General features: G+C 40.3%; 1 protein-coding gene across 4 annotated transcripts in view; it reads right to left on the bottom strand.

Annotated features, from left to right (window-relative positions):
- Positions 1 to 12,994, bottom strand: part of Exoc6b (exocyst complex component 6B) — a 672,146-nt gene that overhangs the window by 294,129 nt on the left and 365,023 nt on the right. For all 4 annotated transcript variants that reach the window (XM_045152123.1, XM_012951116.2, XM_045152124.1 and 1 more), the window contains one exon: positions 960 to 1,094. In XM_045152123.1, the coding sequence (XP_045008058.1) occupies positions 960 to 1,094 (135 nt within the window). The remainder of the gene's footprint in view (positions 1 to 959; positions 1,095 to 12,994) is intronic.

The raw sequence follows: 12,994 nt of genomic DNA, 5'->3' as shown, positions 1-12,994 counted from the left end.
AATAATGTTAAACGAATCTGGCAATTGATATCATATAGCAATAACTCTTATTTTTTTTAAAAAAGGTGTCATTTTCCCCATTTGATCTAACACTGAATCAAAACTCATAAATGGCTGTGAAAAATGATTAGAAATTATTAATTACCATAGCAAAGAATTCCTCATTAAAGGGTAAAAGAGTTAACACAGAGAACAAAAGGAGTTACCAAGTGGGAAATTTCTTTTTTTTTTAAATCTTATTTTATTTTTTCTCAAGTTTTTAAAACATTTTACATGATTATAAAAAATATCCCATGGTAATACCCTCCCTCCCCCCACTTTCTCCTTTGAAATTCCATTTTCCATCATATCACCTCCCCCAAGTGGGAAATTTCATTTGGTATTAATAGCAACTGAAACCATGATACTTCTGACAATTGTAAATTAGGATTATTCAGTTTAAACACACACACACAAACACACACACACACACACACACACACACACACACACACACACACACGAGTACCTGTGCTGGTTAGAATGTAAATGTCCCCCATAGGCTAATGTATTTAAATTCTTGTGCCCTAATTGCTGCTGCTGTTTGGGAAGGTTGAGGAACCTCTGGGAAGTATAGTCTTGACATGGATCACTGTTGACAGGAATTGAGGTTTTATAGCCCAGCCTCACTTCATATTTATTCTCTGCTTTCTGACTCTGGGTGCAACGTGATAAGCCTGACTGCCATCCCTTCCAGGCCATCATGAGCTACAACCCCTAAAAACAAAGCAAAATAAATCTGGCTTCCTTCAGTTATTTCTCATCAGGTATTTGTTTAAGCAATGAAAAAAAGAACTAGTGTACCTATCTTTGTTTTTCTAGAAAACAAGCAAACAAAACACCACCTCTGTATGCTTAAGAGCAAAGTAAATGTGTTATCAGCCCCCAATCAAAGTACCCAGTAGACCTAGAGCTCTCACCTTAAAGGTTGTGGTGCCATAGAGCTTCGTGGTATGGACTGTCTCAGGAAGCACATTAGTGATGTTGGTGATGAATTCCTCCAGGTATTTACAGGACTTCTCCAAGTGTGTGGTGTTGATGATAATCTGAACAAGCTAGAAAATGAAGAAAACATGCAACACTCAAATGAGTATTCACTGGAGATAGCACTGCTCCAACACCAAGGGTACAAGGCAGACACCAGAGCACCCTGTATTCTCCATTCTATAGCAACACTTGCTACTTCTTTTAGTACATGTTTTTATACATTTTTAAAATATATTAGGCATGACAAAAACTGCTACCTTTTATCACTGGTACTGCCAAAAAATAATTGTCAAATTAAATACATCAAATCTCACAAAAGGAGTATAAATAATTGAAAACAGCAATAAAAGTTTAAAAATCAGACATGGTGAACAGAATAGATTTTGACAGATTACCAAACTACATTAGTTCATGGAAGAAAGGACCCTGAGCAGGCATTTTTCTCTGGCTTCCAGATTGGCCCTTGGGTCCCCAAGTCCCAAATCCCCTGCAAGAAAGGGTGCATGTGCCAAATGAATAGGCCAAAGCTCCCAATAAGTTCCCCACCTCCCAGTTTCCTAGCCCGTTGCCCCTGCTGCTGGCTTAGGAAAGCCTGGTCACTGTGTACATGCTAAGGAAGCAGGCCTTTTGCTCTGACTTCCTAATCTTCCTGGCTGACTAGACCCTGGGTCCCCAACTCCCAGATCCCCTGCCCAGATGTTGCACTCACTGAGTGAGTAGGCCAGAGCTCCTCGTTACTTCCCCAACTCCAAGTTTCCAGGTCCCAATAACCCTACTGCTGGATTGGGGCAGCCTGGACCTGGTGTGCATGCTGCTAACGCAGGTCTTTTGCTCTGACTTCCTGACTGACTGGGTCCTAAGCCCCACCTCTCAGATCCCGTAGACCTAAAGGTACGAGCATAAAGTGAGTAGGCCAGAACTCCTGGTTAGTTCCTCAACTCCCCATTTGCAGGCCCGAGTAACCCTGCTGCTGGCTTAGGGCTGGCTGGACCAAGTGTATGTGTTGCAAAAGCAGAACTTTTGCTCTCGACTTGTGAATGAGCAGCTTCTGGGTTCCCAACTCTCACCAGCCCTGTGCCCAGTCAGTGCTCACTATGAGTGAGTAGGCCAGAGCTCCTTGTTAGTTCCCTACCTCCCAATGTCTAGGACCTAGTACACCTTCTGCTGGCATAGCACATCATGGACCCTGCATGCTTGCTGCAGAAGCAAGCCTTTTTCTATGCCTTCCTGATTGATTGGCCTCTGAGTCCCCAAATCCCTGTTCCTCTGAGGCAGAGGGTACACAGGACAATGTAGGAATTGGCCTATTGGTCCTGGTTCCCCAGCTTCCCAGCTCCTGGTACCCCAACCCCTGGTTCTTCTGTGGTGAAGAGTGCAAAAGCAAAGTGAGTAGGTCTGAGATCCCAGTCCCCATTCCCTAGCTTCCCAGGTACCCTTGTTACACTTGCAAGCTCAACAATCTGCACATTGGTAAACATTACTCCATCCTACTCCAATTTTGTTCAAATTTAAAATAGAATACTCACTTAAGATCTTACAAAGACAAACATTTGCTTCCTCCTTAATAAAATAAGATCTTTAACTCAAAATAGGCAGACCAAAATGTAAAAAAATAAATAAATAAATAAAAATCATAAAACTGAGAGACCTTGACCAAGAATGCCTAGTCCCACAATGGCAGTCTTCAATGAAAACAACAGAAATTGAATCACAAAATGAAAACACAACAAACTATGTGACACTGACTAACCTAATTGCAAAAGTGGAAGCAAATCATCAAAAAAATAACAATCACATAAATGAAATTGAGCAGCAGTATCTTTTAGTGCTTTTGTCACTAGGCTTGACTTAATTGAAGAAAACCAGAGAGACCTCAAAAAAGAGATAAGGGATTTGAAGATAAGTCAATAAACAGAGGATCTCAATAACCAGCTGATTAATCTTAATGAAGACATGATCAAATATAAGAATAAATTCTAGGAAGCACCTAGAAAATCAGACCTCGACATGAGGAAATCACAATCATAAATCTACATGCACCAAAATATGTGCACCACAGTTTATAAAACAAAACCTGCTTGACAACAAAACAGAAATAAACACCAACACCATCATAATTGGGGACTTAAATACACCATTGACATCAACAGACAGATCTTCCAAGTAGGAAATCAATAGGGAAATAATAGAACTCAACAACACCATAGATCAACTAGACCTAATGGACATATACAGAACTTTCCATCCAATTGTACAGAATACGCATTGTTTTCAGCAGCCCATGGAACCTTTTCCAAAATACATCATATATTAAGCATAAAGCATGCATCCATAAATTCAGGGAAATTGGCCTAACTTCCTACATCATATCAAATCATAATGCTTTAAAGCTAGAAATAAACAAAAGACACCTAAGGAACTCCACCAGTGCCTGGAAACTGAACAACACACTTTTAAACAATGAATGGGTCATAGAAGAAATCAAAAAAGAAACTGTAAAAGTTCTATAACTGAATAATAATGAAAACATAACTTATGGGAAACAATGCATGCAGGCTTAAGGGGGAAAATCCATTGTGCTAAATGCCTTTATAAAAAAGTCAGAGATCATGGAAAATGCTAATAACAATTTTTTTAAAAAGCAGAAAAATAAAATAAAATAAAAAAAGTCAGAGAGATCTCAAAGTGCCCTGGAGAGGGTGTAGTAAATCCTAATCTTAAAATCTTTTGGCTCTACACTTGACTACCCACCAAAGGTTAATGGTAAGACCCCACTGCTGAAGACACCATACGCTGTCAGCACAGATAATGGAGAGACCTGATTGGAATGTGGAAGATAGCCAGTCCCTAGACAGTCAACCCATCTAGTGCTGGAAGGCACTACATGATTTACCTGGGGAAAGTGGCCAACATTTGTCTGATCAAATCAAAGTCTAAGTGACTCAGAAGCAATCAACCTGAGGTGATGCTCACATAAGTGCAATAATGGCGCATAGCCATGGTGGGTAACCAACTGCTCCTGGACTGCCTAACAGATCCACTAAGTGGAAAGGAACACTTATCTGGAACTGGGAAACAAGTCAGATAGATAACAATTTTGCTTTCCAATGTCATGATCCCACTAATCTTGGAGTATAAGAGGGTCTACACTCTATATTCACTCTAATTCATAATTGTAACCCCATTTAACCTGTGCTGACTTCATTCTCCATTGGAGATTCTGCTTCTCTTTTTCAGATAGGAGCAGGACTGAGGAGATAAATGGCCCAGCATACTTTACTCCAGCCCCAGCTGAAACCACAGAGGTTGAGGAAATGAGCAAGAGTGCTGCTTTCTCAGTGAACCTGGTATCAGAACAAGGGTGAACGAGATAGACACTGAGGACACTCAACACATATCAATGCAGAGATCCAGAGGCTAAAGAGCCCATCACTGAAGTAGACTTAAAATACACCCAACATGGCTCAGGGAATTTTGCACAAAAGGTAGCGGAAAGATTGTTAGAGCCACAAGTTGGGAAATTCTGCATACAGACATTGCCTCTCCCCCATAACTGACTGCTTCCCCCACAGTGCATGACCAACAATCCCCATGGGGTTGACCTGCATCCCCACTGAGAAGAGCCTCTTTGGAAAAGGGACACAGATGAGGGAAACAATGGTACCAACATGTATTGTTTACATATGTCCATATCAAATGAAAATAAATTTTTAAAAAATTTGGCTCTGGCCTGTAACTCCCAGTTCCAGAAATTGTACTACACACAATGAGTCTCCAAAACAAGACAAGTTTCTGTCAGAGCACTTCATTTGCCATCTGAGGTAAAATGTAAGATCCTATTGCTGAAGACATCAAAACAGAACAGAGAGAGACCTGGCTGGAATCCAAAAGAGAACCAGTCCCCAGGCAGTTAGCCCCTCTAGTGCTGGAAAGCACTACATAGCTCATAAAGCGCTTCATAGCTCACTGGGAGAAAGTGGCTAACAATGGTGTGAGCAAGCAGTGGTCTAAGATACTCAGAAGCAAACAGCCTGACAAGAAGTACACACCAGTACAATGGAGGAACACAGCCTTGCTGGGGCTGGCTAATAGATCTGCTCTGTAGAAATGAACCCATATTTGGAACTGGGAACCAGGTCAGAATCCTATGGAGACAAAGATTATACTCTCTACTGTCAAGCTAGTCATAGGCTAAAAAGTAAGCTATACCCATCAAAATCACCCTAAATTGATAATTCACATCCTATTTAATTAATGCTAATTTCACTCTATATTTGAATATCTGTCTTTTTAAGAAGATAGCGAGACCCAAGGACATAAACCACCCCTCACATTTCAAACAAGGCACAGGTGAAACCACAGAGGAACTGGAGAGATATGAAAGAGTGCTGCTTCCATGGAGAGCCCGTCATTCAGCAGGAGGGTGAATGAGACTGACGGTGAGGATACACAACATATACCAAAGCAGAACTCCAGAGGCTACTAAGAACTCATCACTGAAAAAGACTTAATACACACTCAGCAAGGTTGAAGAAATTTTGAGGAGGGGGAAAGGGCTTAAATATTGGAAGAGCCACAGATTGGGACATCACAACTGGAGGCATTGCCTCACTCCAATAACTGACTGTTACTTCCATAACATACAACCCAATGGGAAATACCAATAAACTCACTGAGGAGGACTCCCAGTGTTATGGGGAAAGACGGGAGGGAAGAGATGGTACCAACACATGATGTATCCATACAAATGATGCTCTTAACTTAAAAAAAAAAATGGAGCATACACACATAATTCAGAGAAAACAGTATTATTAATTACTAATCTTAAGGATTTCTCAACTTTCCCAAGCCTATTTGCTTATCTAGAAACTGCTCATAGTAATTTCTAACTCATATATTATTATGAATACTAAATAATTTATTTATACTATTCCCTTTCCTTATAGAAAAGATCTTTAAAGAACACAGTACTGGGTTGGGGAGATGGCTCAGTTATTAAAGATGCTTGCTTGCAAAGCCTACTGACCTAGGTTCAATTCCCCAATGATCATGAAAAGCCAGAAGCAAAAAATGGCACATGCGGTGCTTGCTGGGTATGTAAGGTATCGTGGGTAGATCCAGGTTAGGTGTTGTACATGAGTGAGAATATGTGTTGATTTTTTTTCTGTGATTGGGTAAGTTCACTGAGAATGATCTGTTCCAGGTTCAACCATTTTTCCTCAAATTTCTTTGTGTCGTTTTTTTCTTATTGCTATATAGAATTCCATTGTGGAGATATACCACATCTTTGTTATCCATTCTTCTAATGATGGACATCTGGGTTGATTCCAGCGTTTAGCTATTACGAATTTAGCCGCTACAAACATGGTTGAGCAAATCTCTCTGGCCTGTGGTTTGAAGGTTTTAGGGTAGATGCCCAGTAAGGGTATAACTGGGTCTGTTGGTATTTCTATAGTCAGCTTTTTCAGGAGTCTCCATATTGCTTTCCAAAGTGGTTGTACCATCCTGCATTCCCACCAACAGTGAATGAGTGTCCCTGCTTCTCCACATCCTTGCCAGCATTTATTTTCATTTGATTTTTTGATGTTTGCTATCCTTATTGGGGTAAGGTGGAATCTCATAGTTGTTTTAATTTGCATTTCTCTGATGACTAGGGATGATGAACATTTTCTTAAGTGTATGTTTGCCATTTGTATATCTTCCTCTGTGAATTGCCTGTTCAACTCTGCACCCCATTTTGTGAGAGGGTATTTGTCTTCTTATTGTTTAGGCTTTTGAGTTCTTTGTAAATCCTAGAGATAAGGCCTCTATCAGTTGTATAACCTGCAAATATTTTCTCCCATTCTGTGGGTATTATATTGGCTTTGCTTATTATATGCTTGTCTGTAAGGAAACTCTTCAGCTTCATATGATCGCATTGGTTGAGTGACTGTTTAAGAACTTGAGCCACTGGGGATTTGTTCAGGAAGTCTTTTTCCATTCCTATATCCTGGAAAGTACTTCCTAAATTTTCTTCCAGTAGTATTCGAGTTTCTGGTCTTATGTTGAGGTCTTTGATCCATTTGGATTTGAGTGTAGTGCATGGTGAAATGTGTGGATCAAGTTTTAGTTTCCTGCATGTGGTTATCCATTTTGTCCAGCACCATTTGTTGAAGATGCTATCTTTTTTCCAGCCTATATTGTTTGGGCCTTTGTCAAATATCAAGTAGCTATAGTTGCTTGACCCAAAATCCGGGTCCTCAAGTCTATTCCATTGGTCTATAATCCTGTTTTTATGCCAGTACCATGCTATTTTTATTACTATGGCTTTGTAGTATAGCTTTAGATCAGGTATGGTGATGCCACCAGAGATATTTCTTTTGCTGAGGATATGTTTGGATATGTGAGGCCTTCTGCATTTCCATATGAAATTTGAGATCATTTTTTCTATCTCTGTGAAGAACACTGTAGGGATTTTAATTGGAATTGCGTTAAATCTATATATTGCCTTTGGTAGGATTGTCATCTTCACAATGTTAATTCTGCCTATCCAGGAGTATGGGAGTTCTTTCCATCTTCTCAAGTCCTCATCAATTTCTTTTTTGAGAGTTTTTATATTTTCATTGTATAGATCTTTTACTTCCTTTGTTAACGTTATTCCAAGGTTTATTTTGTTGTTGTTGTTGCTATTGATAATGGGACTATGTCCTTTATTTCTTTTTCTGTATCTTTGTCATTTGCATACAGAAATGCTACCGATTTTTGTGCATTGATTTTGTGTCCTGGTACTTTGCTATAGGAGTTAATCACCTTCAGGAGTTTTCGTATGAAGTCTCTCAACTCTCTTACATATACAATCATGTCATCAGTGAGTAGAGCTAACTTAACTTCTTCCTTTCCAAATTGCATCCTTTTTATTTCCTTCTCCTGTCTTATTGCTTGGGCTAGGACTTCCAGAATTATATTGAAAAGCAGAGGTGAGAGAGGACATCCCTGTCTTGTTCCTGATCTCAATGGGAATGATCAAAGGGTAGAAAACAGTAATCTGGACCCAAACGGCAATGGTACCATAAAATTCTACTTCCTAAAAGACAGACCAAATGCCTGAACCTTCACTAGACCCTTACAGGAAACACCTGAACCACAAGTCACTGGAGAGGGTAGGATCAAGACTAACCTAAATCTTCTACATCTTCCCTCCCTCTCCCCCTCTCCCCTCTCTCTCTCTCATCTCTAAGTCTTCTATATTAGTTATGTTTTTCCTCAATTTCTTAGTGGGCACTGACCTGTAACCCCCACTTCCTGCTTGGGGCTACCATCCACAATGAGCTTTTGATCAGAGAAACCTACAAGGTTTCCCAAAACAATGACAGACTTCTGTCAGAGTACTTGATGACCCACCAAAGGCCAGGGGTAAGACCCTATTGCTGAAGACTCCATACACAGCTGACACGTAAAATGGAATGGCATGGCTGGAAGCCAGGAGAGAGTCAGTCCCCAGACAGTCAGCGCGTCTAGTGCCAGAAGGTGCTACATGGGCGACTGGGGGAAATGACCAATATCTGCCCAAGCCACTCATGGTCTAACCTAATTAGCAACAAATAACCTGGTGTGATGCCCACACAAGTGCAACAGTGGCACACAGCCATAGTGGGGAAACAACTACTCTTGATTTGGCTAACTGATCCCCTCAGTGGTAGGAGACTCGTAGCTAGAGCTGGGAAACAAGTCAGAACCATATCCAAACATAAGCCCACTCTCCAATATCAAGCTACCACCAATCATGGGGTACAAGAGGGCCATACACCTATTAAGCTCTCTATCAAAAAAATAAGTGTTATCTCAATTTTCTAGGTGCTAACTTACTCTCCATTGGAGAATCTGCTTCTCTTTTTCAGACAGATGCAGATCCCAAGGAGAGCTGCCCTAACATACCTCAAAAGGGGCCTGACTGAAACTAAGGAAAATTGGCAAAACAAGCAAGGGTGATGTTTTCCTGTGAACCGGATACCAGCACAAAGGGGAAGGAGACCAACGCAGAGAAAAATCAACTCCTACCAAATCAGAGAGCCAGAGCCTCAGAGGCCCCCAACACCTCAGCACTGAAGCAGACCAAAAATGAACCCAACATGGCTCAGGGAAATTTTGCAGAAGAGGGGGCAGAAAGAATGTCAGAGTCACGTGTTGGGTCATGATATGCAGAGACATTTATCATACCAATAACTGTGGGCTAACTCCACAATGCACGACCCATTTACATCAACAAGGAGGGTCCATTCGGAGGGGGTAGGTCATGGATGAGCCTATACAATGGTATCAAACTGCCTGTATTTGCTGAAAAGAAAACTAATAAATTAAATTTTTTTAAAAAAAATGGCCCATGCATCTGGGATGTTTCCAGTGTCAAGAGTATCTCACATGCCCATGCTTTCTTCCTTTCTTTCTCCTTGCAATAAATAAGTAGATGAATAAAATATTTTTTAGAAAATTCACATTTAATCTTACTAAGTTATCTTTTCATAAACCTGAAGACTCACACTAAAAGAGTGTAATCATCACTTCCATATTACTACAAAAGAAAAATGAAGTGACTTTCTAACAGCCATGTAAATGTACGTGGAATTTATACTCTAATCCAAGTCATCTATTAGATTATAGCATTAGTATAAGATGGTAATCCTGGAGTGTTGTATGATGTTGAATTAACATGAGATGTCAGATCTGGTATCTTCCTTTATAAAGCATGTCATCAGGTATCGAAGACACTTTCTGAAAACTGAAGGAGGAAGAAGAGAAGAAGTCATTCCTACTTTTCCTTAATTATGAAATGACTGAAAGTATTCATATTCCTCAGTATGAGAAGTAACTGAACTTCTCTCTTTCTGTTTTATATACTTAATCTCTCATTTTCCTAAAAGTGTATCTGGCCACAGGGTTATGGCAGTAAGGGAGAATTTTAGTGTAGAAGACTATGGATAGCTTTGGGCCTTATAGTAGTTACTCTAGTTGTAAAGTGATCCAGGAGAGAGTAGGGAGCAGGGCAAAGGAAGAATAAGAACTAAAGATGAACATACATGGTACACATATTATAATCAAATGATGTTTCAAGTAATACTGAAAAGCATGATTTAAACTTCAAAAAGAATCATTTTCCCAGGAATGATAGCACACACAAATACACACCTTGAAACCCAGGACATGTTTGACATCAGCCTAGGCTACCCAACAAGAACTTGTTCAAAAGAAAAATCAGGGTTGAGAGATACCTCAGTGAGTTAGGTGCTTGCTTGCAAAACCTAATGGCCCAGGGTTGATGCCCCAGTACTCACATAAAGCCAGATGCACAGAGTGACGCATGTATCTCGAGTTTGAGTGGCAGGTAACATTGGTGGGCTCCCCCTCACCTTACAAATAAATAAAGATATTTTTCAAAAAAGAATAACCAAACAAAAAGTATGAGAGTGCCACAATGAAACCCATTATTTTGTATACTCATTTAAAAAGTAATTAAAGGGCTGGAGAGATGGCTTATCAGTTAAGGCATTTGCCTATAAAGTCAAGGACCCGGGTTCAATTCCCCAGGACCCACATAAGCCATATGCACAAGGTGGCCCATGTGTCTGGAGTTCATTTATAGTTGCTGAAGGCCCTGGCATACCCATTCTCTCTCTCCCTCTCTATCAATTTGCCTCTTAGTCTCTCTCTCAAATAAATAAATATATTTAAAAAGTAATTAAAATAAAAAGAATCATTATTAAACAAAAAATGAGTAGGTCTATAATCAGACAGTATATTCTTCCTTCCTCCATAGCATCCAGCATCTGGATAAAGTACATGTTTGCTCTAAGCATGTTGGCTCATAATGAGTGAGTACAAGAGTGGAAAGGACCAACTTCAACTCCACTAAGGACCAGCCTGAAGACCACAGGCTCATAGCTGTTTCCAAGACAATGATCAAGGGTCAACAACTGAGATGAGATTAGGAATGATCTGAGATGAAAAAACAGGGAACCACTGGAGAAAGATCTCCCCATTGTTCCCTAGAAATCACTAGGCAAGCTCAAATCTGAAAAGATCCTTGCCATTTATCCCAATTATGAATCTCAATGCTAGGTTTGTACACAAGACTATGGTCTCTTAAAATAAGATTATCCAGATACCAGACCTTTAATTTTACTGTGCTTGAGGGGAAAAAATGTCCACCCTAACAAGCAGTTCACCCCCTTTTCACTCATTCTGTCTCTCCTTCAAAGGAAGATTAAACCATTTTAAATATTAAAGTTGTCTAAGTTAAATCATCCTTCCTTCTGTACTGAAAGGTGGCTGGTGGCAGGGTTGGGATATGGGAGGCAGAAAAGAGGGTTTCTCTTCACTGAAAGGTGGCTGGTGGCACAGTGGTAAAATGGGAGGCAGAAAAGTTAATTTTCTGGAGTGAAAGGTAGCTACTGGCAAGGTCCGGATATGGAGGGAAAGTGAGTTAATCTGGAAAACTGGAGACTCTATTTTAAAATCAGCAGGGAACACATTCTGTCTATCAAAAGAAATGCAAATAATACGGAGGAATTGTGTTATAGAGATTAAAAAAAAAACAGCGGCAATCAAAGAGAAAATTGTCCTGTTTTGTAGGATATTGGCAGTTTTAAAAAAGAAAAAGGGAGGCAGCTTCACTGGGTACAGTAGTAATTTCCCACGACTTTTAAAAGATGTGTCAACACAAAAGATCACCATGAATTGCATCAAATGGCTGTCAGTCACTTTTGAAATGTTTCATTGCTAAGCATATAATAGACAATTAAAACATTTCAAGATTACAGTAGATACTATGTCATTTTCAGAGGGAATATTGTCTGTTAATGAGGTCTAAGCGAGCTCACTCCTGAATGACAACTAACAAAATCCTTACAAGGGCATTTACAAATGGAAAGCCACATGTTTGAGGTGAGGGGAGAAGTCTGAACATAAGCATGAAATGAAGCAATTTGAAATACCAACTTTCACCAGAGTTTGAGTACCCCGATGGTATTTTTAGACCACAATTCCCATTCCAAACTGTCCTTAACACTATTTGAAGGACACATAACTAACAATAGATTATATCCTGGTTATCACCTACAGAAAGTCCAATGAGGGGAATTCCAGTAAAGATAGTAAGTAGCATAGTAGCCACACCAAAGTTAGCTGGAAGGTGGAGGAGTGAAAAATGGAAAAATACACTCTTCTACTAAAAAGTGAAGGTATGTTAAGAATTAGCTCTATCAGAGAAACAAGAGAAAACCAGAGCTTCTAGCAACCACACCACCAGCCAGAATCAGCTCCAGCCATAGTTCTAGGAGTCCTGTGGGAAGACCTGTTCATCCAGCCCTCCATGAGCTAATACTAGCAGAACTATGGTGAAAGAATTCATCCCTCACACCAGCCTCACAAAGTCAAAAACCCTGAAGAAGACTACAGGGACCAGCTGAGCAGCTCCTGAAGGAGAAGACAACAGGGACCAGCAGAGCACAAATTCAGGTACTCTCCAAGGCATGCCCTGCCACAACCACCAGCATCAGGAACCACAGGAGGTCTGGGACTCCATGGGATCTCAGCCATCCCTCAGCCAAACAACATCCAAAAGCTAACTAGAACATCAGATCCACTGACCCAATCAGCCAAGGCTAACCCACAGTGCAACAAAGAGGTAACCAGGCAAGCATTCAGCATGGTTGATACCAGAAGCCATCCCAAAAGGTAACAGGGAGTACGTACTACACTGGGCAGTACCTGCCACAATGCTAGGTGTATAGGCCTACACTGGAAATGCTGATTGGACTTAAGGGCAGGTTATGTGTTAGATATGATTGCTGGTCAGCTTTGCCATTCTTAAATAAACTGTGTTTTGGGGTTGATTTTTGTTGCTTTTGATATTTCCTGATTTATAGTGCCTTTTTTTCCCCCTCTGTATTTCTTGGGGGCAGGGTCTCATCTGGACCCACACTGACCAGGAACC

Source organism: Jaculus jaculus, chromosome 6 (genome assembly GCF_020740685.1).
Source record: "Jaculus jaculus isolate mJacJac1 chromosome 6, mJacJac1.mat.Y.cur, whole genome shotgun sequence".
Classification (NCBI taxonomy): domain Eukaryota; kingdom Metazoa; phylum Chordata; class Mammalia; order Rodentia; family Dipodidae; genus Jaculus; species Jaculus jaculus.
This window is presented reverse-complemented; position numbering and strand designations above follow the sequence as displayed.